The sequence below is a fragment of the Trichechus manatus genome, unplaced genomic scaffold, assembly GCF_000243295.1.
Source record: "Trichechus manatus latirostris isolate Lorelei unplaced genomic scaffold, TriManLat1.0 scaffold00189, whole genome shotgun sequence".
Classification (NCBI taxonomy): Eukaryota; Metazoa; Chordata; class Mammalia; order Sirenia; family Trichechidae; genus Trichechus; species Trichechus manatus.
The window spans coordinates 3999383-4022707 of NW_004444125.1; the positions used below are offsets into that span (position 1 = coordinate 3999383).

General features: G+C 37.2%; 1 protein-coding gene across 3 annotated transcripts in view; it reads right to left on the bottom strand.

Annotated features, from left to right (window-relative positions):
* LDAH (lipid droplet associated hydrolase) overlaps positions 1 to 23325 on the bottom strand; it is a 155955-nt gene that overhangs the window by 26277 nt on the left and 106353 nt on the right. For 2 of the 3 annotated variants that reach the window (XR_002825796.1, XM_023741765.1), the window contains one exon: positions 17260 to 17494. The exons of the other annotated variant lie outside the window; for it this stretch is intronic. Coding sequence is in view for 1 of the 2 variants with exons in the window: in XM_023741765.1 (XP_023597533.1) it covers positions 17260 to 17494 (235 nt within the window). In the remaining variant the exon portion in view is untranslated. The remainder of the gene's footprint in view (positions 1 to 17259; positions 17495 to 23325) is intronic. 3 annotated transcript variants of the gene reach the window in all.

Below are 23325 nucleotides of genomic sequence, written 5' to 3' on the forward strand. Positions count from 1 at the left end.
ATAGGGTTTTCAAAACTGTGACCTTGTGGAAGCAGATCGCTAGGCTTTTCTTCCAAGGTGCCTTTGGGTGGGTTTCAGCCGCCAACCTTTCGGTTGGTAGCACTTAACCATTTGTGCCACACAGGGACATCTGGAATTTTAGTTCTAGATTATTATTTTTTACATTTTGCCTCTCCTTTCCTTGTTTAAAGTTTTATCAAAGTAATACATACACTATGTATAATTTACATCAAATAATACAGAAAGGCTTATAGTGAAAAGCAATAATCCCTTGTTGCATTGTTTCTAACCCCTAGACCCACTCCCTAGAGGAAGCCTCTCTTAACTGTTCTTCCACTAGTTATCTCTATATAGGTTGAGTCTAACCTTTTAAAATTCTGTAAACAGTGTCATTTTGCACATCTAAATATTGCTACTGTTGAGCCAAGCTGTGTATGGCACCACATTTCCATTCTTAATAATTACTCACCAACCCCCAGCAATGTACATAACTTTCTTCTTCCTCTAATATTTGTCCACACTTGTTCTTGTAAACTCTCTACCCAGATATTCTTTTGAGTAATTTTTTTCCTTGGAGATATCCAGTCCAGGACCATTGGACCTTCTATTCTAATCTGGACTGCTGTCCTCTAGGCCTACTACATAGCTGTCTGCCATCCTGGGATTCCCTTTTGCTACCTTCTTGGGTTGTTCCCACAGCTTCCTTAAATCAAAGTTAATTAATTAACCAATTCATTTGTTTATTCATTGGAAAATTACTGAACACCAGTTATGTGCCAGACATTGTTCTAGACACTGGAAATAGAGCAATGAACACAGACAAAAAAACTGCATGTTAATTAATCTTATATTTCAGTGTGGGAGGAGGATGTCAGGGAGACAGACAAACACATATGTAATAGTCAGATGGTGACAAGTGCTATGGGAAAAATAAGACAAGGGAAGGAGGTAGGCAGTGCAAAGACGGCAGTTGCCTATTTTATGTGAAGTGTATGCGAAGGGCCTCTCTGTTAAGGTGGCATTTAAACAAAGACCTGAATGAGGTGAGGACGTGACCCATGCAGTTATCTATGGAACAAACATTCCAGACAGAGAGAAGAGGGTGGGAGATGGCTTGCTGTATATGAGGAACAGTAAGGACAGCAAAGTGGCTGCCAAGGATTAAGTGGGTGGGGAAGGGGTAGGAGATGAGGCAGGAGAAGAGCTAGGGGATGGGGTCCTATTCTCTTTTTTTATTCATGATTTCCTGTTTTTTTTTAGGGGAGTATTTATCTTTAGGTGACTTCATATGGAAAAGCATACTACAGGAAAGACTTCTGTAGTCTTTGCATGTCTGCAAAAGTCATTTTTCCGCTTTACACTTGGCTGATATTTGGCTAAAGAATTCTAGGATGAAAATATTTTTTCCTCAGAACTTGGAAGACACTGCTCCACTATGTTTAAGAGTCTAGTGTTGCTGATGAGAAGCTTGATGCAGCTTCTTATTCCTTTGAAGGCTTTTTTTTTTTTTTTTTAATTCTGGAACCATTTAAGATCTTCTCTATATTACTGCAGATTCTAATATTGCATGATGATATTGCCTTGATGTGGGTATTTTTCAATTCACTGTGTGGGTCAGTTCTAGGAAATTTTCTTACATTGTTGATAATATCTTCTTCTTCGTTTTCATTGTTCTCACTTACTGACTCTTATCATTTTCTATTTTAATTTCTAACTCCTTTTTGTTGTTGTTGTACTTTTTGGTTCTTAATCTCAACTTTACCTTCTAATGAAGTTTTAATTTTGGCAATTTTATTTTTAATTCGAATGGGGTCTGTCTTAGTCTCTAATTATTCCTCCCTCAAAGCATCCAATAGATTTTACCAACATACTTTCTCTGATCTTGGGGGAAAATACGTAGCTTTTTAAGTTCTTCTGTTTCTCAGATTATCTCCATTTACTCTAGGGTCATTTATTTGATTCTTTACTTTTTTCCTGTCGGAGGCTTTTCTAGTGATCCTCCGCACAATTATGTGAGGAAACTACCAGAAGCTTGGCAAAGAACCATCTGAAAGGATCAGAAGAACAATCCCCAGACTGAAAATAGCTACTATTTCTACCAGCCACAGTAGAAAAATCTCAAAATTAAGGGGGCATCAACAAAATGTAGTATAGCCATACAGTGGAATATGTGTCAATAAAAGGGAATGAAGTATTGATATATGCTACAAAAGGGATAAACCCTGACAGAATTATGCTAAGTGAAAGAAGCTAGTCACAAAAGGCCACACACTGTATATTTGAAGAAATAATGGTTGAAAAATTCTCAAATTTTCTATAACTATAAGCTCATAAATCCAAGAAGCTCAAAGAACCCCAAAGCACAACAAACATGAAGAAAACTATGCCAAAGTACATCACAATCAAATTGCTTAAAATTAGTGGTAAAGAGAAAATCTTAGAAGCAACCAGAGGGGAAAAAAAAAAGATATATACAGAGGAGCCAAGATTAAAAATGACAGATTTATTCCTGGAGACAATATAATTCACAAGACAACATCTTTAAAGTAATAAAAATCTAACTGTCTATCTAGAATTCTATAGCCAGTAGAAGCAGCTTTCAAAAGTGAAGGCAAAATAAAGGCATTTTTAGACATATAAATACTGAAGGAATTAATCACCAGTAGAACTGTACTACAAGAAATGTTAACAGGAATCTTTCAAGCAGAAAGATAATACCAGCTGGAAATGTGATCTGCATAAAGGAATAAAGAGCATCAGAAATGGCAACTATGTAGGTAAATTCAAAATACATTTTTTCCTATTATTTAAATATCTTTAAAAGATAATTAACTGCTGAATGAAAAAAAAAACATATTTTAGAGGTAAAATGAATGACAACAATATCACAAACAATACCACAAGTGCTCAATGGCAACGGTTTTGTCTTTTTTTTTGGCGGAGCGGGGGAGGCTGGGAGAAATGGCAGTATACAGCTCTAAGGTTCTTATGGTATATGTGAAGTGGTATAATATCATTTGAAGGTAGACTGTGAAAGTTAATGGCATATATTAGAAACCCTAGAACAACAATTAAAAAGACAAAACAAGTAATTATAGCTAATAAGCCGACAAATGAGATGAAGTAGTATTAGAAAAAAATACCTAATTAATTCAAAAAATGGCAGAAAAAAAAGCAAAAATGGAACAAAGACAGAGGAGACAAACAGAAATTATATATCAAGATGGCAGAAGGCTGGTTCCTTCTGGAGGCTCTGAAAGGAATCTGGTTCATGCCTCATAGCTTCTGGTAGCTGCCGGCAATTCTTGGCATTCCTTTGCTTGTAGATGCATCAGTCTAATTCCTGCCTCTTTTGTCACATGGCACTCTCCTCGTGTGCCTCATCTGTGTCTTCACGTGGCCTTTTTATAGGGACACCTTTCCTTGGACTTAGGCCCACCCTAACCCAGTATGACCTCATCTTAAACTAATTACACCTGCAAATTACTATTTCCAAATAAGGTCAAATTCTAAGGCTCCCAGTGGACATGAATTTTGTGGGGACACTATTCAATCCAGTACAGATCTAAACACCCAAATCAAAATGCAGTGTGGATAAGAAAGAAAGATCCATCTATTTTCTGCCTATAAGAAATGCACTTTAAATAGAAAGATGTAAGTAGGTTAAAAGTAAAAGGATGGAAAAAGAAACACTATGCTAACATTAGTCAAAAGAAAGGTGGAGAGACTATATTATCATCAGTCAAAAAGGATTTCAGTGCAAAGGATAACAACCAGAGATAAAGAGGTGATTTCGTACTGATAAAGAGGTCAATTCATCAGGAGGACATAAAAACCCTTAATGTTTATACACCTAATAACCAAAAACAAACAAACAAACAAAAAAAACCCCAAAAAACAAAAAACTCCACTGCCACTGAGGCAATTCCAACTCATAGCAACCCGAAAGGACAGAGTAGAACCGCCCCATAGGGTTTTCAAGGAGCGCCTGGTGGATTCAAACTGCTGACCTTTTTGGTTAGCAGCCCTAACTCTTAACCACTACACCACCAGGGTTTCCACCTAATAACAGACCTTCAAAATATATGATGCAAAAACTAACAGAACTCTAAGGAAAAATACAGACATTCACAATTACAGTTGGAGATCTCAACACTCTTCAATGATTGATAGAACAAGTAGAAAGAAAATCAGTAAATATACGGACGACTTGAACAATACTATACCAACTTGACTTAATTGACATCTATAGAACAATCCACCCAGGAAGTACAGAATATACAGTCTTTTCAAGTGCACACAGAACATTACCAAGATAAGCCATATCCATAAAACAAGTCTCAGTCAATTTAAGAGGATTCACACCATACGAAATATGTTCTCTGGCCACAAAAGAATTAAATTAGAAATCAATAACAGAAAGATACATGGAAAATCCCCAAGTATGTGAAAACTAAATAACACACTTCAAAATAACCTCTGGGTCAAAGACGTAATCTAAAGGGAAATAAGAAATTATTTTGAACTGAATGAAAATGAAAACACAATGTATCAAGATTTGTGGATGTTGAAAGGCAATATTTAGAGAAAAATTATAGCACTAAAAGCCTACATTAGAAAAGAGCAAACGTCTCAAATCAATGACCTCAGTTTTCACCTTAAGAAACTAGATATATTAGACAGATAAATATATTGAATTAGATATATTTACAACAATGACCAAAAAAAAAAAAAAAAAGAGTAGCTGCTGAGCCTGCTTATGTACAACCAAACACCTCATGGGATCTGGTTCCTTGGTTTGGAGGTTCAGGGTCATGCTTTCACGGGACATCCCAGTTCACTGGCCTAATAACATGTTTAGTGCTTCTGTTCTACCTCCTAGTTCACTGCGTAGTGCCTGGTGTCTTAAAAGATTGCAAACGGCCTTCCAAGGCACAACAATTGGTCTCTATTCACCTGGAACAACAGAGGAAGAAGGAGAGTCAGGAACAGAAGCAGGATATTGAATGTGTGGCTAATTGCCTCCATGAACAACTGCTTTCTTTGCCATGACACCAGAAGAAATGGATGGTGCCTGGCTACCATTACTTAACATTTTGATCAAAGATTCCATAGAAGAATCCTGATCAAAAGGTGGAAAATGTAGAACAGAATTCCAAATTCTCATGGAATCTAGATTCTATGGAGCCATCGAGGGTGGATGAACCTTGAATCAAAAATATCCCCTGAAGTATTCTTAAAACCGAACAATAGTTTAGCTTAACTAGTACAAAGGTTTGCCTTGAGCATTATGCTCTTTTAAGAACTATCTATATGGGATCAAACTGACAACAGTAACTCAAAAGGTTGGATGGGAACCTTAGAGGGCAGTGAGTTTATGTTAATGAGGGAGGAACAACTTGGAAAAGGAGGGTGAGGATGGTTACACAACTCGAAGAATGTAATCAATGTCACTAAATGGTACATGTAGAAACTGTTGAATCGGTGTATGTTTTTCTGTGTATATTCTCAACAACAAAATAAAAAAAAATTTAAAGGAAAAAAAAAAGAAGCTAGGAAAAAAAAAGCAAATTAACCACACCTGCTCTTGTTGCTGTGGTGTCAATTCCGACTCATAGTGAGTAAGCAGAATGAAAAAACCAAAACCAAAGAACATTGCCGCTGTGTCATTTCTGATTCATAGTGATCCTATAGGACAGAACAGAACTGCCCCATAGGGTTTCCAAGGAGCAGCTGGTGGATTTGAACTGCCAACCTTCTGGTTAGCAGCTGAGCTCTTAACCACTATGTCACCAGGGCTCCAAGCAGAGTAAAGGAAATTATTCAATAAAGTTTAGAGCAGAAATCAATGAAATAGAAAACAGAAAAATAATTGAGGAAATAAATGAAACCATAAACTAGCTCTCTGATAAGATCAATAAAACTGATAAGCAAGAATGATCAGGAAAAAAATATGAGAAGACATAAATTACCAGTATTAGGAAAGAGAGAAGTAATATTCTTGTAGTGTCTACAGATATCAAAAAGACAGTCAGGCATTTTGTTGACTTTATGCCAACAAATTCTACAGTTTAAGGGAAATGGACAGAGTCCTTAAAAGATATAAATTTTAAGCTCATCAAGAACTATTTAACCTGAATAGTCCTATATCTATTAAAGAAATTGAATTTGTAGTTAAAAACTTTCCCACAAAGAAAATTCTAGGCCAAGATAAATTCCCTGGTAAATTTTACCAAATATTCAAGGAAGAAATAGTACTTACTCTACATAAACTCACAACACTGTGAGTGTCAAATGGACTCACAAATTGTTTGCCACAAGAAATGGCCACATTTTTATTCATATGCTTTTCCACCTTTATAAGGAAATAACATTATCAAATTTTAAAAAAATTAAAATCTTTTATCTGCTTAAGAACAAACAATCTCAAAATAAAGTAAAATACCTTTAAACACACATACATGTACATAATGAGATATCACTATACACAACTAGATTGGCCAGATTTTTAAAAAACAGATAATGCCAAGTATTGGTGAGCAAATGGAGCAACATAAACTCTCATACACTGCTGAGAGTGTAAATTGGTACAACCACTTTGGAAAATCATTTGGCATTTATCTACTAAAGCTGAACATACGCATGCCATATGAACTCAGCATTTCCTCTCCTAGATAAATACCCAACAGAAATATGTGCACAAGTTCAGAGAGGCATGTATAAAAATGTTCTTGGAAGCAGTCCCAAGTTGGAAACAACCCAAACCTCCATCAACAGTTGTTGTTGTTGTTATTAGGTGCCAGTGAGTCGGTTCTGACTCATAGCGATCCTGTGTACAACAGAACAAAACAATGCTTGGTCCTGCGCCATCCTCACAGTCGTTGCTATGTTTGAGCCTACTGTTGCAGCCACTGTGTCAATCCATCTTGTGGAGGGTCTTCCTCTTTTTTACTGATCCTCTACCTTATCAAGCATAATGTCCTTTCTTCAGGGACTGGTTCCTCCTGATAACATGTCCAAAGTATGTGAGACAAAGTCTTGCCATCCTTGCTTCTAAGGAGCACTCTCGCTGTATTTCTTCCAAGACAGACTTGTTTGTTCTTCTGGCAGTCCATGACATATTTAACATTCTTCGCCAACACCATAATTCAAAGGCATCAATTCTTTTTTGGTTCTTTTTTGGTCTTCTTACTCATTGTCCACTTTTCCCATGCACATGAGGTGACTGAAAATACCATGGCTTAGGTCAGGCACACCTTAGTCCTCCAAGTGACATCTTTGCTTTTCAACACTTTAAAGAGGTCTTTTGCAGCAGATTTGCCCAATGCAATACGTCCTTTGATTTCTTGACTGCTGCTTCCATGGGCGTTAACTGTGGATTCAAGTAAAATGAAATCCTTGACGACTTCAATATTTTTTTCCCATTTATCATGTTGCTTAGTGGTCCAGTTTTGAGGATTTGTTTTATGCTGAGGTACAATCCATACTGAAGGCTGCAGTCTTTGATATTCATCAGTAAGTACTTCAAGTCCTCTTCACTTTCAGCAAACAAGGTTGTGTCACTGTGTATCGCAGGTTGTTAATGATTCTTTCACCAATCCTGATACCATGTTCTTCATACACTCTAGCTTCTCAGATTACTTGCTAAGCACACAGACTGAATAAGTATGGTGAAAGGATACAATCCTGATGCACAGCTTTCTTGATTTTAAAACCTTGTTCTGTTCGAACAACTGCCTCTTAGTCTAGGTACTGGTTCCAAATGAGCACAATTAAGTGTTCGGGAATTCCCATTCTTTGCCATGTTATCCATAAATTGTTATGATCCACACAGTTGAATGCCTTTGCATAGTCAATTAAAAAAAAAAAGGTAAGCATCTTTCTAGTATTCTCTGATTTCAGCCTAGATCCATCTGACATCAGCAATGAGATCTCTTGTTCCACATCCTCTTCTGATTCCGGCTTGAATTTCTGGCAGTTCCTTGTCCATGTATTACTGTAACCATTTTTGAATTATCTTCAGCAAAATTTTGCTTGTGTGTGGTATTAATGCTATTGTTTGATAATAATTGTAGTACACTCATCCAATACACAGCAATGAAAATCATAGAACTAAAACTGTATGCAACAACACTGATGAACACTACAAAGCAATGCTGTGTGAAAGAAGCCAGACACAAAAGAGTATACATTGTATAATTTTGCCTGTGTAAAGTTTAAAAACAGGCAAAATTAAATAATGTTTGTAGAATTCAAGACAGTAGTTATATTTGGGAGGACAGAATATGTAGAGATTGGCAGGGGCACAAAGGAGGCTTCTGACACCAGGCAATGTTCTATTTCTTGAGCTGGATGGCAATTACATGGGAGTTTGCTTTTTAACAATTTGTGGAGGCATTCATTTATGTTTTAAGGACTTTTCTCTGTATGTCATTCTTGAATTAGAACAAGCTTAAAAACTGAAATAACTTAAATTCAAATAATTTAATAATTCAGTTAAAAAATTAAAAAGATTAAAGGAGTCTTAAATTTCTGAAAGTAAATTTTTTTGTTACGGAATTTATCCCACCCCACCTTTATTCCTACTCTTTTTTCCTTCCCCTTGATAATTTCCCATCTAAGTATACTTTTTTTTTTTTTAAAAAAAGAAAATATAACACCATTTTCCTTTCCAGTTAATTCTTTGCTTCAAGGAAGCCATCTCTGTCATTCCTCAGAAATGCTCATAACACAACACAGTGATCAGAAATAATAATACCAAATAGAAGTGTAATTTCCTAAGGGGAAAACACACTTCTCTTGGCAACAGCTCTCAACAGCATTCTTGGAAATCCAGCAGAATTCAGAGTTCACAGTAAAGGAAATGTTCAGTAGCAGAAATAATGGAAACAAAAACATGAAGGAATGAAAATTATTTAGAAGAATGTTAATTGTTTACTTTGCTTCATTACAAATTTAAATATAGGTGTAAATTTCAAAACGGCTCACTGAGGAATCTAATATTCTATATTTTATTTGCCAGCATCATCTTCTGAAATCTTCATAATGTTCAAACAGTGCTATAGGACTTCAACTTACAGAAGGGTGGCTGAAGGGTTTTGAAGTACTTGAGAGAGAGCTAAAGTTGGAAGACCAATAGGGCATCCATTTCACAGGTCAAATGGTATCACTGAATTCTCCCTGTGAACATAATCTACAACAGATGACTCAACTCAGCTCAGACTATCTTGATGCCTGGAATGCCCCTTGCCATTTTGTCTGTCTGGAAAAATCCCAACTCATCTTTAAATACAAATTAACCTCTTTGCCTCCCTTACTCATCCAGCATACCCTGTGTATCTGTTTTTATGATAGCTCTTACGGTGATACATTAAGATTCTTCACATTTGTCTCCTTCAAAATGTTCCAAGTAACTTAAGGGCAGGAGTTATATTTCATTCATCTCTCTCTCTAGTGCCTATCAGAGAGAGTGCTTTGGGTGATGGCAGGTTATCAGGTGAGTTAAGTAAAATAAATGGGAAGGGTCTGAGGGATGAAGTAGCTGGGCTGGTGTCTTTATTTATTTTTGGGAGGGGTGGTGGTGGTCAGCAGGAAAAGCCTTCTCTGAAGTGGTCCAGGAGTTGACATCGCAACGGAAGGCAGAGCTGGGGGATGAAGCACACTGACACTGGTAAGTGAAGCTGGCAGGTACTGGCTTATAACTGGGATGAATAATTACAGGCAAGAAGGGCAGTCCAAGAGTCTCTGGAAAGACTGCCCAGGAAGTAGGCCACGTGAACACTGACTAGAGCAGCGAGGGACAATGGACAGGGAAGTAAAACCACAACTGATGATAAAAATAGGTTTTGGAAAGATGCGTGAATAGCTCTGCTGAAGTAGAGCTTGGTGGTGGGAAGCCAAGTTGTCCTAGCTGTTTTGGCAGTAGGTGGCCTAGCGCCACTGGTAAGATTCTGCCATAGAATCCTTTACCTTTGTTTGGCTTTGTCATCATGCTAGGAACAGAGGATTGTTGGTGCTGAAGCAAAGGGAATTACTGGAGATGGGCATGGTTTAATTAGAACAGGTAAATTCTGGAAGCAGAAAGTCTACCATACGTGGATGTGTAAAATGTGATTGAAACTGCTGGTCTAATCTGATCAAGATACTACTTCTAGTCACTTTGATTTTCTTTAAAAGGGCTGAAAGATTTTATATATCCAAAATACATCTACCCCTCACTTAATCTGACATTTCCCACTTACGTCAACAGTAAAGAAATCTACTATCCGACTATTCTGCACATTAACGATGAACGTCTGGCATTAATTCACGACCAGTGGAACATACAGTGCTCACCTACATTTTCCGCTTCTCCGGGTCACTGGGAAGCTACTGGCCCACTGACAGTATGTGCTGCTGGAAGAAATGAGTGTGTGCTGCAAATTACTGTTTTTACAGGGTACTGTATGAGCTGGTGCATCCTGGAGGTGTGATTGCACAAAATTTTTGCCTCTTTTGGCTTTTGTACAGGGAGATAAGCCTTGTAAGTCTATTTCTGGGTTCCTATGTGTTATCTGGAAGTTGAATTTCTCGTGATGATTCCCTGTTCATGGGAATACCTCATTTTCAGGTGCCAGCACAAGTTGCAGCATACCTGGTGTACCACCAATTCTACCCCCAGAGTCCAGACATATGCATCCCACATAATATTTTGTGATGTGATGCTGTCATCCTCCAGTTTTGCATAACGCCAATTTTCACATAATGACCTGGTCTTTGGAACCTAACCGCGTTGATAACTGAGGAGTTGGTGTATACCATGTTTACAGGGAAAAATCAATTTCTTAAAAAAGTGCTCATTATAAGATATTCTGGATTAGAAAAAAGGTTTTGGCATATTCACCTCCATGATGGGAGGGTGGCTGGGGAAAAGCAGCCCCTAGAAACTACACAAAAAAAGCAAAATAGCACTAACAGTTTTATTTTAACTCCTTTTAAAATAAAAATATAACAACACTAATCATGGGAACTGAGAGGCTCCAATGTGGATATGTGCATTAAGACATGCTTTGAAGATGGCCTTCTATACTTAAGAAGTAAACTGTAGACCTCAGTCTGAGGTTCTCTTGCTAGGACTTGTGAAGTCCAAAGACATTCTGGAGGGACATGGCTACAGTGAGTTTTAGTTATGGTGGGTAGGGATGGAGTTAACTGCCTTAGTTACGTGTTTGGTGGGTAGGGTATTCTGTGATTAAGTCCATGGATGATCCAAGACCATCTTGGAGTAGGGATGTGGTAGATACTATGTGATTACCCAAAAACCAATATAAAAAAACTTCATTTTCCTTGATTTCCTCTACTAGAGACATGGGAAAGCCAAATCACTTGATTTCCTTATATCCTTTACAGCTAGGGTGTGACATAGTTCTGGCTACTAATCTATAGCAGAAGTTCCTGGGGAGGACTTCTCTTTCTAAATAAAAAGACAGGAATAAGTCTTTTGCTTCTTTCCCCTTCTTTCTGCCTAAATGTCATACATGAGGTCTAAAGGTGCAGGAGCCATCATGTGACCATGAGATGACGAGCATGAAGATAAAGGTCTATGTGTGAAGAAAGACAGGATAGAAATGTGCAAAGAGCCCAAGTGCAGAATGGCACTGTTGAGCTGCTATTTACCTCTGAATTGCCTATTCCTTGATTTCTTGGTGCATGAGAAAAATAGATGCCTATCTGTTTAGGCCACTGTAATTTAGTTTTCTGGTCTCTATAGTCAAACTCCAGGAGCCCTGGTGGCGCAGTGGCTAAGAGCTAGGCTGCTAACAAAAAGGTCGGCGGTTCAAATCTCCCAGCTGCTCCTTGGGGCAGTTCTACTCTGTCCTATAGGGTTGCTATAAGTTGGAAATGACTCGACAGCAATGGGTTTGTTTGTTTTTCTTTTTTTGGTATAGCCAAGCTCCATCCTAGCTGATACAAGTGAATACAGGGCCTCTGAATTTTCTCAGTGTTTTAGATTACAAACAGGAGTTAACACTGTACTTAAACTCCTGTCAGACTCTGGTACTTATATATATTAGGGCTTCTCTGAGAGGAGACAGAGGTGGGAGCTAATTGATAGAGAGCCTTTCCAAGGACAACTTCTCCTAGCACATCTTCTGACTAGTCCCGAGGCTAGCAAGATGTTGCTGAATGTGTGTGCGTGTGTGTGTATGTGCGCGGTGGGGAGGGGGGATGTCACCAGTTAGGGGGCTATGCACTAAGCAGGGCTGCCTGGCTGTGAAGTCCCTGGGATTGAGGACAGACTGTGAGATCTAACCACCTGGAGGTTAACTACACTGCAGCAGAGCTCCATTGACACAGAGCTGCTCAGGTAGATTAAGGGCTCGGCACTCAGAGAGGCATAAACCAGGAGGGCTGGTCAAAAGATTAAGCAGAACTTAATCATGGTGACTTTACCACAGTCACAGAAACCCAGACGAAGTCTTCTTACAAGGAGAAATGCTTTAGCAGTTCCTTAATTTTTTTCCAGGTTGCTTCTCATCTTTCTTAATGGGGCCTAACATGGCTTTTAACAATTTGAAAAGCAGAGCTAAAAAACTAATTCCCCCATTCTCAAGTTTCTAATGAAACTAGAATAATTTGGAAGAAGGTGTTTCTCCATAAGCCAGAACCCTGGTTATCGTGATCATGCATTGAGTCTGTAAACAGAGAGTCTTACCTATGTGATACTGAGTTCACCAAAGTAAAAAACATAGATCAAGGTGTTGTATAATTTTTTCAAAATAATGCAACTTTTCAGACTGACAGATAATTTTAAAAGATGTGTAAAAGTTCTTCTTTTAAAAAAATAAGAAGACCTTTACTGGGCCATTTAATTTTAGACCACAGATGACATCCTAGTACTGTATCTAATCATTTTTTGCCCTAAATCCTAATACTAACTTCCCCCAAAATTTTTCCTTCATGGTTGAATTTTAGGTTAAACTTCTATGAATTATTGAAGGCTGAAGTTGGATTTTATAAATAGATTTTCACAGCTGATCACATAAATAAGAGAATAGGCAACATGAGAGTCTGGTTTTGTTTTATTCAAAAAATTATTCTGGGATTCAGTTAGAAATATTCTGGAAGAAATCTGTGATCCTTTAATGGAGCTAATGTATCAGCTCAGTAAATAGTTTAGTTAATTTTATATCATTGTAAATGTTTTAAAAAGTTATTTCCATATTGATTAAGGAAAGGAAAGTTTATGGAAGTTTCTTCTACAAGAACATATTCAACAAAGTAACATAATCTACCAGAAATTCCCTATGTTCCTGTCCTATATTTTTCTAGTTAGGTAACTGAAAGAAATGATAACACATCAATTTGGTCTAACTAACAAAAAGACCCTAGGATATTTTTAAAAGTTAATTATTTTGACCTGTGACACTGCTGAGCTAAAATATATTTGCTTTTAGCTTTGATCAGAAAATCCAATTTAGCTGTCTCTGTGAACAGCACATTTCTCATGAAATGGAAGAACATTTATTTAAATAAAATGTGTAGTCGCAAACATTCCAGAATTAAAATTAAAGAATTACATATATATATTTTTAAAATAACATTTACAACAATTAGTTACATAAATTGCATTGATGAGCACTGTGTTAAAGTTTATAAAGTATACTAAATTAGGACTACTCTTTTTTGAATGGTGCATAGTAAATGATGTTTCACTAACACTGGGAGAAGAACGCTAATGCCACAGAACCCCAGCCTACAGAAAGAGACATGCCCTCCTTGCCAAGAAAACAGCAGCACTTGAAATATTTGAATATTTTGGTTCTTTGTATTTTTCAGAACTTGCTACAACAAAAAATCTGTGTATAAGCTAAAGGATACAGAAAACCAGTTGCTATCTAGATAGGGCAGGATTTATTATCCACTATTTGGACTGGCAAACTTCCTCCATTTGTTTCCGTAAGATTTCTACTGAATCACAGACATTACATAACGGGTAAAAACCACAAGGCCTCCTAGGACTCACGTCGGCAAGTCAAAGGTCATTGTCTGGATGACAGTCAAGCTACAGAGAAGAAGGTCTGCAGAAGGAATATCCAGATGGCTCAGATGTGCCCACTGAGTATGATCTCTGGCCTGGTCTTCTTTTTCCTCAAAATCCCTCTTTTCATGTAATCTGATAATCATGCCACCAACTCAAGTAGCTGGTATGAATATTGGCTACGTTCACCATTCACAGGGCATTAGCTCTGGAGGACACCACCAATCATCTGCAAGGGTTGGAGTCTTACATTATAAGCATTGTTCTCACAAGAAGCTTGGACCTTCTCCCATTTGCAGTAGAGGAACAGTGACATCATCTAGTAAGCAAGGTCATAGAAATTGTCTGAAGGATGGTCAGGACAAACTTGGGCAAAGACAGCTACGGTGAAGTTACTATAAGAGCAAGCAAAGGTGGCAGTGGGGATCCAGAAGGGGCAGGTGGGAGAAAGCTGGTTAGGATGTTTGGAATGCTTAGTTAAGGACCAGACTAAAGTAACTACTAGACAACTGAACTAAGTACCCAAGTAGAGAATGAACTAAGAAGCCAAAGAGAAAGAAAGGTAATTCTCATTTCCTTTCCCTTTACTCAAGGTTACTCAGCTGGGTGGGTGATGGGAAAAAAAGCAGAGACCGCTGAGGTAATGGTTACTTCGATATCAGAGAGCCAGAACTAGACCCAAGAAGAGATTAGAAGATCAGAAAGAAGGAAGGGATGTCAGAAACAAATAAGCTGTTCTCCAAAGGTTTTTTTGAAGTTGGTTGTTTGGAACAGAGATGAAGCAATGTAACTGAGTGTTCAATCTGGTTCAGAGTCTATTTTGTACCTAGTATAACTCTGCTATGGTTATGTGAGTAAGGAAGTCCAGGGTTCCTCAAGAACAATGTGGCTGGAAGGCTCTAGCTGCTGTGGTTCAGAGAGGGGGATGTGTCCTATGCCCACACTGTCTTGTTCACTCAGCTTCTTGAATCTGCAGGTTTATGTCTTTTGCCAAATTTGGGAAGTTTTTAGCCAGTCTTTTTTTTGAGTACCTTTTCAGCTCTGCCCTCTCCTTCTGAGATTCTGATGACATAAATGTTAGATTTTTTTTTTTTTTTTAATAGTCCTACAAGTTCCTAAGTCTCTGTTCCCTTTTTTTCAGTTTATTTTCTCTCTGTTGGGTAATTTCTATCTTCAAGATCACTGATTCTTTCCTCTGTCCCTTCTACTTCGTTGGTAAGCCCAATCATTGAGTTTGTCTTTTTTTTTAATTTCACTTATTGTATTTTTTAGTTCTAAAATTTCCACTTGGCTTTTCTTTAAATCTTGTATTTCTTTACTGAGACTTTCTATTTTTTCAGTTGTTTCAAATGTGTTTATAAAAGCTCAACGAAGCATTTTTGTAATGGCTGCTTTAAAATCTTTGTTAGATCATTCTAACATCTCTGTCATTTTGGTGTGGCATCTATTGACTATCTTTTTTCATTCAAGTTGAGATTTTCTTGGTTCTTGGTATGATAAGTGATATTCAGCTGAAACTGAAACATTTTGGGCATTATGATGTTATGATTTTCAACTGAAACTGAAACATTTTGGGCATTATGACGTTATGGGACTCTGGCTCTTATTTAAACCTTCTGTTTTAGTTGGCTTTTTCTGACACCACTCCAGCAAGGGAAGATGTAGGGTAACTCTAACTCTTGATTTGATCAACAACTAAGAATGAGAAAGAGGAAGGGACTAACTTGAGGTCACAGAGTGAGTCTGGGGCAGAAACAAAATGAGAATTGAGGGTTTCTTACTTTCAGTCCGTGCTATTTTCACTTACCAGGCCATCTCCTTCTTATCTGCAATATGAGGGGAGGATGAGAGGTTGCACCAGACGGTCTTTAGGGGAAATGGCCAACTTCAACCTTGGCAATTTCTGTGACTGTCCTTAGCCCTGCTTCTGCTCTCCCTATTTCACCTTCTTCCACCACTATGCTAAGACTCTAATAAAGAATAGGGGTTGGGGAGAGCATGGAGGAGGAAAAAATCCACAAATACAGAAGATATATTGATCCTTGTATTGGTAATGACCAATTCTTGCCACATATTTGAAAAAACACCTCCCATACGATCTGTAGCTGTACAACCCTGCAGGCAGTTGTGACTTGTTTTGGGGGACTCACTATCGACATGATCTTAGTATCGCAATACAGGTGAGCATGGTAAATTTTATTCAAGTGTCTTGCCTTTATCATTAACTGGGGCAAAAAGACAGGAGCAGCAGTTTATGGTGAAAGGAAGCTTAACACAGTGGCAGAGTACCAGGGTTTGAACACCACTTACTAGCAGTGTGACTTTGGTCAAATCACGCAACTTCTCTCATCTCATGTGTAAAATGGGGATAGTAACAGTATCTAAACCACATGAGTTCTTCTGAGGACCACAGGTAAAAGCTTAGAACAGTGTCTGGTTTGTACTGAGCATCACTAAATATTAGCTGCTACAGCAAGGGTTATCATTTATTAGAGGCTTGTTATAAATTAAATGCATATATCATTGCATTTAATCATCAGAACAATGTGTTGAGGTGTGGGTTATTATTATCCCCATTTTGTAGATTAAGAAACTAGGATTATTTTATTATGAAAATCATTTATAAATACAGTATAAAGTAATATCATCTAAAAAGACAGATTACATTTTAAAATGATGGTTGACTCCAAAAAGGAAAGTAGTGAGAACATTCTTGGCACATTCAGAAAATGTAATCAATGAAGCACCCATTATTATACTACTATATTACCATGATGGTTATTTATTACTTTTGTAATTTAAACCCTCCCAAAAACATTTAAAGGAGGACAATAAAAGCACAATTGTTCACTCTACGGGAACACTGGGCCTGGTTTTCTTGGGCTGTCTTTTGCAAAGTTCTCCCACTAAACTATCAGGACACATCCTAGATTCCTGTAAAGGCCCCAGTGAAGAAATATACTAAATATACTATGGATACAGGAGAATTATTTCTCACAATCCTACAGCTAGAGTGGAGAATCAGAAGCATAAGGTAAAATTAAAGCCTCATGGGAGTTTTCTATCTGTTATACAAAACTCCCCTCACTGTATTTTCATTTTATTCATTCCTAGTTTTAAACTTTTTTGAGAAAAAAACAACAAATAATTGCTTGCTTGATATTCATCCACTCCCTAAGGTTATTCTCAAAACATTTTCTGATATAAGAAAAAACAAATACATTTTAAAATATGCTTACCAAGGCAGAATGGATTCAATAAACTCATGCACAAACACTCATTCGGTATGTTTTTCACTTGAAAGACCATTCTGGTTATCAAGAACTTGATTTTCTCAGGCAATGGTTTCAACAGTAAGTAGCTAATAGCATAGAGAGCAAATCGAAACCAGCACAGTAATGGGGTTGCAATCCTACCGCTGGGTGACTGTGACATTCGCTCAATTGTTGGAAAGAGCATCAAGCAGCGGATTACCTACAACAAAGAAACATACTTTGATGAGAGGCTTGCCTAAGCGGTAGCCCATTACTTGATGGTTTCTTCCATGTACTACGATGCATGGCTGGGTCTTAGAATAAGACTAGAGATCTATTCAGATAGAGCACCATCACCTATTGCACTCTCAGCCCACAGTCAACCTGGGTAGGATATAAGGATGGACCCAGACTTGTTGAGTTGTTGTGGTTAACTTTCAAGGTGAGGAGGAACCAGATTCTAGATAATTCCTAGCCATCTGTGGTAACAATTCACAATCCCTTTGAAGGACTGCTGAGGTAGGAACTAATATAACATGTTTAGTCAAGTGGTTATACCAACTTGACTGACTAATGACACTACAAGACAGCAGAGCCACACATGAGTAACCAGCTGCTGTCAAGTCAATTTCGACTCATGGAGCCCCCATGTGAGTCAGAGGAGAACCGTGCTCCGCAGGGTTTTCAAAGGCCAATTTTTCAGAAGTAGATCACCAGGCTTTCCTTTGAAGCATCTCTGGGTGGATTTGAACCTTCAGTCTTTGGGTTAGCAGCTAACTGTGTTAACAGTTTGTACCACTAAGGGATTCCATTTCCATTCAACATTTTTTTTTTACTGATTACATCTGAAATATTTAACTTTTTAAAAGTTCTTCTATCCTTTACTCTTACCAGCCAACAATAATCTTTAACAAGACCAAATAAATTTCTTTTATCAGTAAGGATTTGACATTAATAAAGTGTAGCCCAGGGACAAGAGGAGTTGGAAATCTGTACTACCTGGGCAAATGTTTAAAGACAAAAATATTATTTCAACTCAATTCATCAGATTATTATTAAAATATATTTTAATAATAGTTCAGGAAAAAGAGAATCACTAATATCATTTTAAACTTATCATTATTTACCATATTAGTATTTTTAAAATTAACATATAAAAATAATTTCTGTGGGGATCAGAAAAGGCAAAAGTTAGGCACAATCTCTATTGATAAGAGAATAACATGAATGGAATGGAATATATTCAATGTTAACAGACTGTAAAATAGTTAATGAAAATGAACACACTGACTTCTTTTTAAACCCTCTTTTAAATGAAGTATAACATACATACAGAAAAGCATATAAAGCAGAAATGTACCATTTAACAAATAATTATAAAATGAACAGCCATGTGGGTCAAGAAACAAAGCAGTGCAGAAGCCCTGCACATACATCTTCCCAATCACAACTTCTGTTCACATCTTAGGTGACCTCTATCCTGATTTTGCTTTACATTAACACTTAACATCCCTTAATGCTATGTGTATTTTTGCCTCTTAATGAACTAGATCTAAATGGAATCACACAGTATGCTTCTGTGTTTTACTTCTTTCACTCAACATTATGTTTATACGATTCATCTATGTTGATGCATGCAGCAATAGCTATTACTATCTTTGCTATACAGTTTTCCATTGCATGCACATTCCACAGTTTATCTACTTTACTGATATTTCGTTTGTTATCAGCTCAGGGATATGACATATATGCTGCTTATGAACATTTTTGTAGACGTCTCGTGGTGTAGGTGTGTATGTATTTCTGCTGGATACATCACCTCAAAGTGGAAATACCAGGTGACAGGTTAGTGACATGGAATGATTTTTGTCCCCCCAAAATATGTGTTGGAATCCTAACCCCTATACTTGTGGGTGTCATCCCTTTCGGTAATAGGATTTTCTTTGTTATGTTAATGAGGTCATTATCAGTGTGGGTGTGTTTCTTATATCTAATCATTCTGAGTTGTAAAAACAGTAAAATTAGACACAGAAGTGAGCACAAATGGGGTAAAGACAGATGTCATGTGGAAATCACCAAGGAACCTAGAAATATGGGGGCTATAGAAGCTGAGACAAGAATTTCCCCCCCGAGTGGACAGATAAAGGGAGGCTTTCCCTAGAGTTGGTGCCCTGAATTTGGACTTCTTAGCCTCCTAAACTGTAAGAAAATAAATTTCTGCTCTTAAAACCACCTGTTGGTAGTATTTCTGTTACAGCAGCACTAGATGACTAAGACAAGCAGACATATGTTCAGCTTTAGCAGATAATGTCAAATAGTTTTTCAAAGTAGTCGTACCAGTTTACACTCTGACTGGCAACATATGCTAGTTCATGTTACTATATATTGTCACAACACTTGATATTGGCAAACTGTTAAATTTTGGACAATTTTGTGTATAGTGGTGTCTGTGGCTTTGTGTTCACTGATGTCTAATGAGGTTGATTCTTTTATATGCTGACTGGGTATTTTCTATATCCTCTGAGATGCTTATTCAAGTCTCTTGCACATTTTTCTATTAGGTTGCCTGTCTTTTTTCTTGCTGATTTGTAGGAGTTGTTATATATTTTAGATACCAATTTTTTGTCATGATGCAATCTGTGGCTTGTCTTTTCATCTCTTATTCTTACTATATTTTTCTTAATGAAGACAAGTTCTTAAATTTGATGCAGTGGAATTTAAGTTTTTTTCTTTATAGCTATTTTTTTTTGTGTGTGTCTTGCTTAAGAAACTCCTCTCTAGCCCAAAATCATGAAGATATTTTTTCATTCAAAATGTTTCTTTATAAATTAGAAACATTAACCTCTTATCTGCTCTACAGTGTTTTCAGTTGTGTTTAACTTCAGTTATGAATCCTTTCCTTTGATTTCAGAGATCACTGATTTGCTTTCCCTTTTCCCTTATGTATTTATCCACCTCCTTCTGGAAGAACTGAGTGCACTTTTGCCAGTAGACCCCGAAAATAAAGGTGGGTTTTTGTGGACTCAGACTCTTTTCCATGTGCTGTTGATATTACTTTTTTCATAATAACCTATTTGACAGCACTGCCCAAATGTTGAGTTGATCAGCTATCAGCTGTAATTTTGTCTTCATGCCACTTTCACTATCAGGAAGAACTTGAGAATGAAAACTATGAAGAACTTTTTTCATTCTAGTCGTATCTTCTTGTTTTTCCTTGGTCATATCTGTCAGTTAAGTGCTCAGCCATTTCCATAGACTTTTCCTTTTCCCCAACAAACAAGGTGAGATATTTTAGCTATTTCTTTTATGGTCACAGAATCATTTCACCTCCATTGTTTCTCCTTTACCACGTAAGGAAGAACGTATTGCTCCCTAGTTACCTGTTTAGCCCTGCTGATGAGTTAAAGACATTTTTTGGGAGCTGGGAGCCACATCTTTTCAAAAGATTTTAAAACGCTGGATTGGCAACATTGCTCTTCAAGTGAATCCAGGATTTCTGGAAGAATACAGAAGGGAGATTCTGACACTGGCATCTTCTCAGGTACAAAGCAGAAGAAGAGATGCTGGACAGACTGTGCTAAAGGCCTTATGTATGAGGCAGTCACAGGTTTTTGTGATGCAGATCACTGTGGGCCCCAGAGTGTCAGGGATGATCCATAATCCTCAAATTGAAGCTAGCTGCCTGGATGGCAATGGGTTTGTCCAAAGGTTATATTCAAAGATTAACAGAAAAGTTATGGAATCTCCGTGAAGTCTGACTGGACAAGAAAAGACAATAAACGAGTCATCCTCTCCAGATGCCACTTTAAGAATGAGATTCAACTCACTGCATTCAAACAAAGAGAAGGAATGATATTTGGCCATCTCCCTTTTCCCGTTCTAGCGCAGCACAGGGATACAGCACTCCCGACTCTGTAGTAATCGCCATGATGAGGGGACACAAGGTAAGCAGAGTATAGAGCACCAGCATCAGAACTATAGTTCTCTTCAGCTGCAGGAAGCACAAGCAATGAATCTAAAATAGCTTTCTGATGCCTCCAGGGCTTTGTAACAGAAGTCTCCATACTCTCACAGTCAATGTACAGTAGGTATGCCACTACTTCATTTTTGCCTTTTTGTCCAAAGGCATTCTTCAGAACTGCTGCCAATGGCTCAGAGTCAAATGTGACTGCTATTTCTTTTATCGATGTGACATATGTCCTTCAGATTGGCAAAAATTAAAAAGTCTGAGAATACTAAGGGTTAAAGAAGATGCAGAGCAACAGGAACTCTTAAAGAATGCCGCATTTATTAAGTATTGGACTTTTCTCCTCTGTTTTTGAAAGGAAAGCCACCTTCCTGGGTGTCTGGGACTCACATAGCAGGTAAATTTTATTACACTGCTTGATGTTAACTGTACGATATGGGAGTCTGGCATTTCACTTGGATACTAAGCAGCATGCTTTAAGAGTCTACAAGGTAAAACTGAAGAAAAATCTCTCAGTAATGGAGTGGTGCTAAAATTAACCACTGACTTTTCACCTTCAAATTTAGAATTCTTCCCTTATCTTGTAGGTAATTCTAATATCATAAGTCCTTTTGTTCCTTTAAGTGGTACATGATGTTCTGTTGGACTTAACAAGGCTTACTAGATTTCAAACAGGGGTAGATTATTTCTACCATGTGTTGTCCTTGACATTTTGGCCACCTCACTAAGGAAAAGAAACAAAAGATACAGGATCTAAAAGGAAGAAACACATTTATATCTGTGGATGATAAATGTGTACTTAGAAAACCCAAAAGAATCTACAGACAAATTTTAGAACAAGAGAGTATAGCAAGTTTGCTGGACAGAAAATCAACATGTAAATATAATTTGTATTTTTATATGTCAGCAACAACCATTTAGAAAATGAAATTTAAAAAATATCCTATTTAGCATAAAAAATGAGAAGCTAACCATCTGACGTAAGTTGTGTAGAATGACCATAGGCAAAATGTATAAAACTTTTTTAAGAGACAATGAAGAAAATTTACAATAAAGGGAGAACTATACCACATTCAAGGAACCCTAGTGGTGCAGTGGTGAAGTCCTTGGCCGCTAACCTAAACGTCAGCAGTTGAAACCCACCAGCCACTCCATGGAAGAAAGATGTAGCAGTCTGCTTCCATGAAGATTACAGCCTTGGAAACCCTATGGGGCAGTTCTACTTTGTCCCATAGGGTCTCTATAACTTGGAATTGACTCGATGGCAATGGGTTTGATTTTATCCCATGTTTATGGAGTAGAAAATGCAGTATTGCAAAGACATTATTTCTCCCCAAATTAATTTATAAATATAGTAAAACCCCAATCAGAATCTCAACAAGTTGTTTGTGAACTTAACAAGCAAATTCAAAATGTATATGGAAATGTAGAAAGCCAAAAATACCTAAGGCATTCTTGAAGAACAAAAAGATGGGATTTAACTTGCTCTACCAATGTCGTATTATATTACAAACCTTTAGTAAATAAGACATATGTGCTCTCGGTGGAGAGTTAGCAAAGCAGGTCAGTAGAACAGATTAGAGAGCCCTGACACAAACTAGAAGGCTTTGTATAATATTAGAATTATCTATTCTCTCAATGTTTAGTAGAACTCACCAGTGAAGCCATCTAGGCCTGGAGTTTTATTTTTAGAAAGACTTTTGACTATTGATTGATTCAATTTCTTCAATGGCTATAGGACCATTCACAGTTTCTATTTCTTTTTTAATGTGTCTTGATGTTACCTTTTTCTAGGGATTTATCCAACTCATTTAAGTTTCCAAATTTACTGGCATAAAGTTATTTATAATACCCTGCTATTATAGTTCAATTTCTAAACCACCAGTAGTGCTGTTACTTCTTTCATTCCTGATACTATTAATCTTTTTGTAATTATTAAGTAACTCTCTTCATCTCTAGTAATGATTTTTTCCTCGGGGTTTATTTGTTTAATATTAATATACCTAACCAGTTTTCTTTTGGTTAGAATTCACATGGTAAAACTTTTCCTATTCTTTTACTTTCTACCTTTCCATATCCTTATG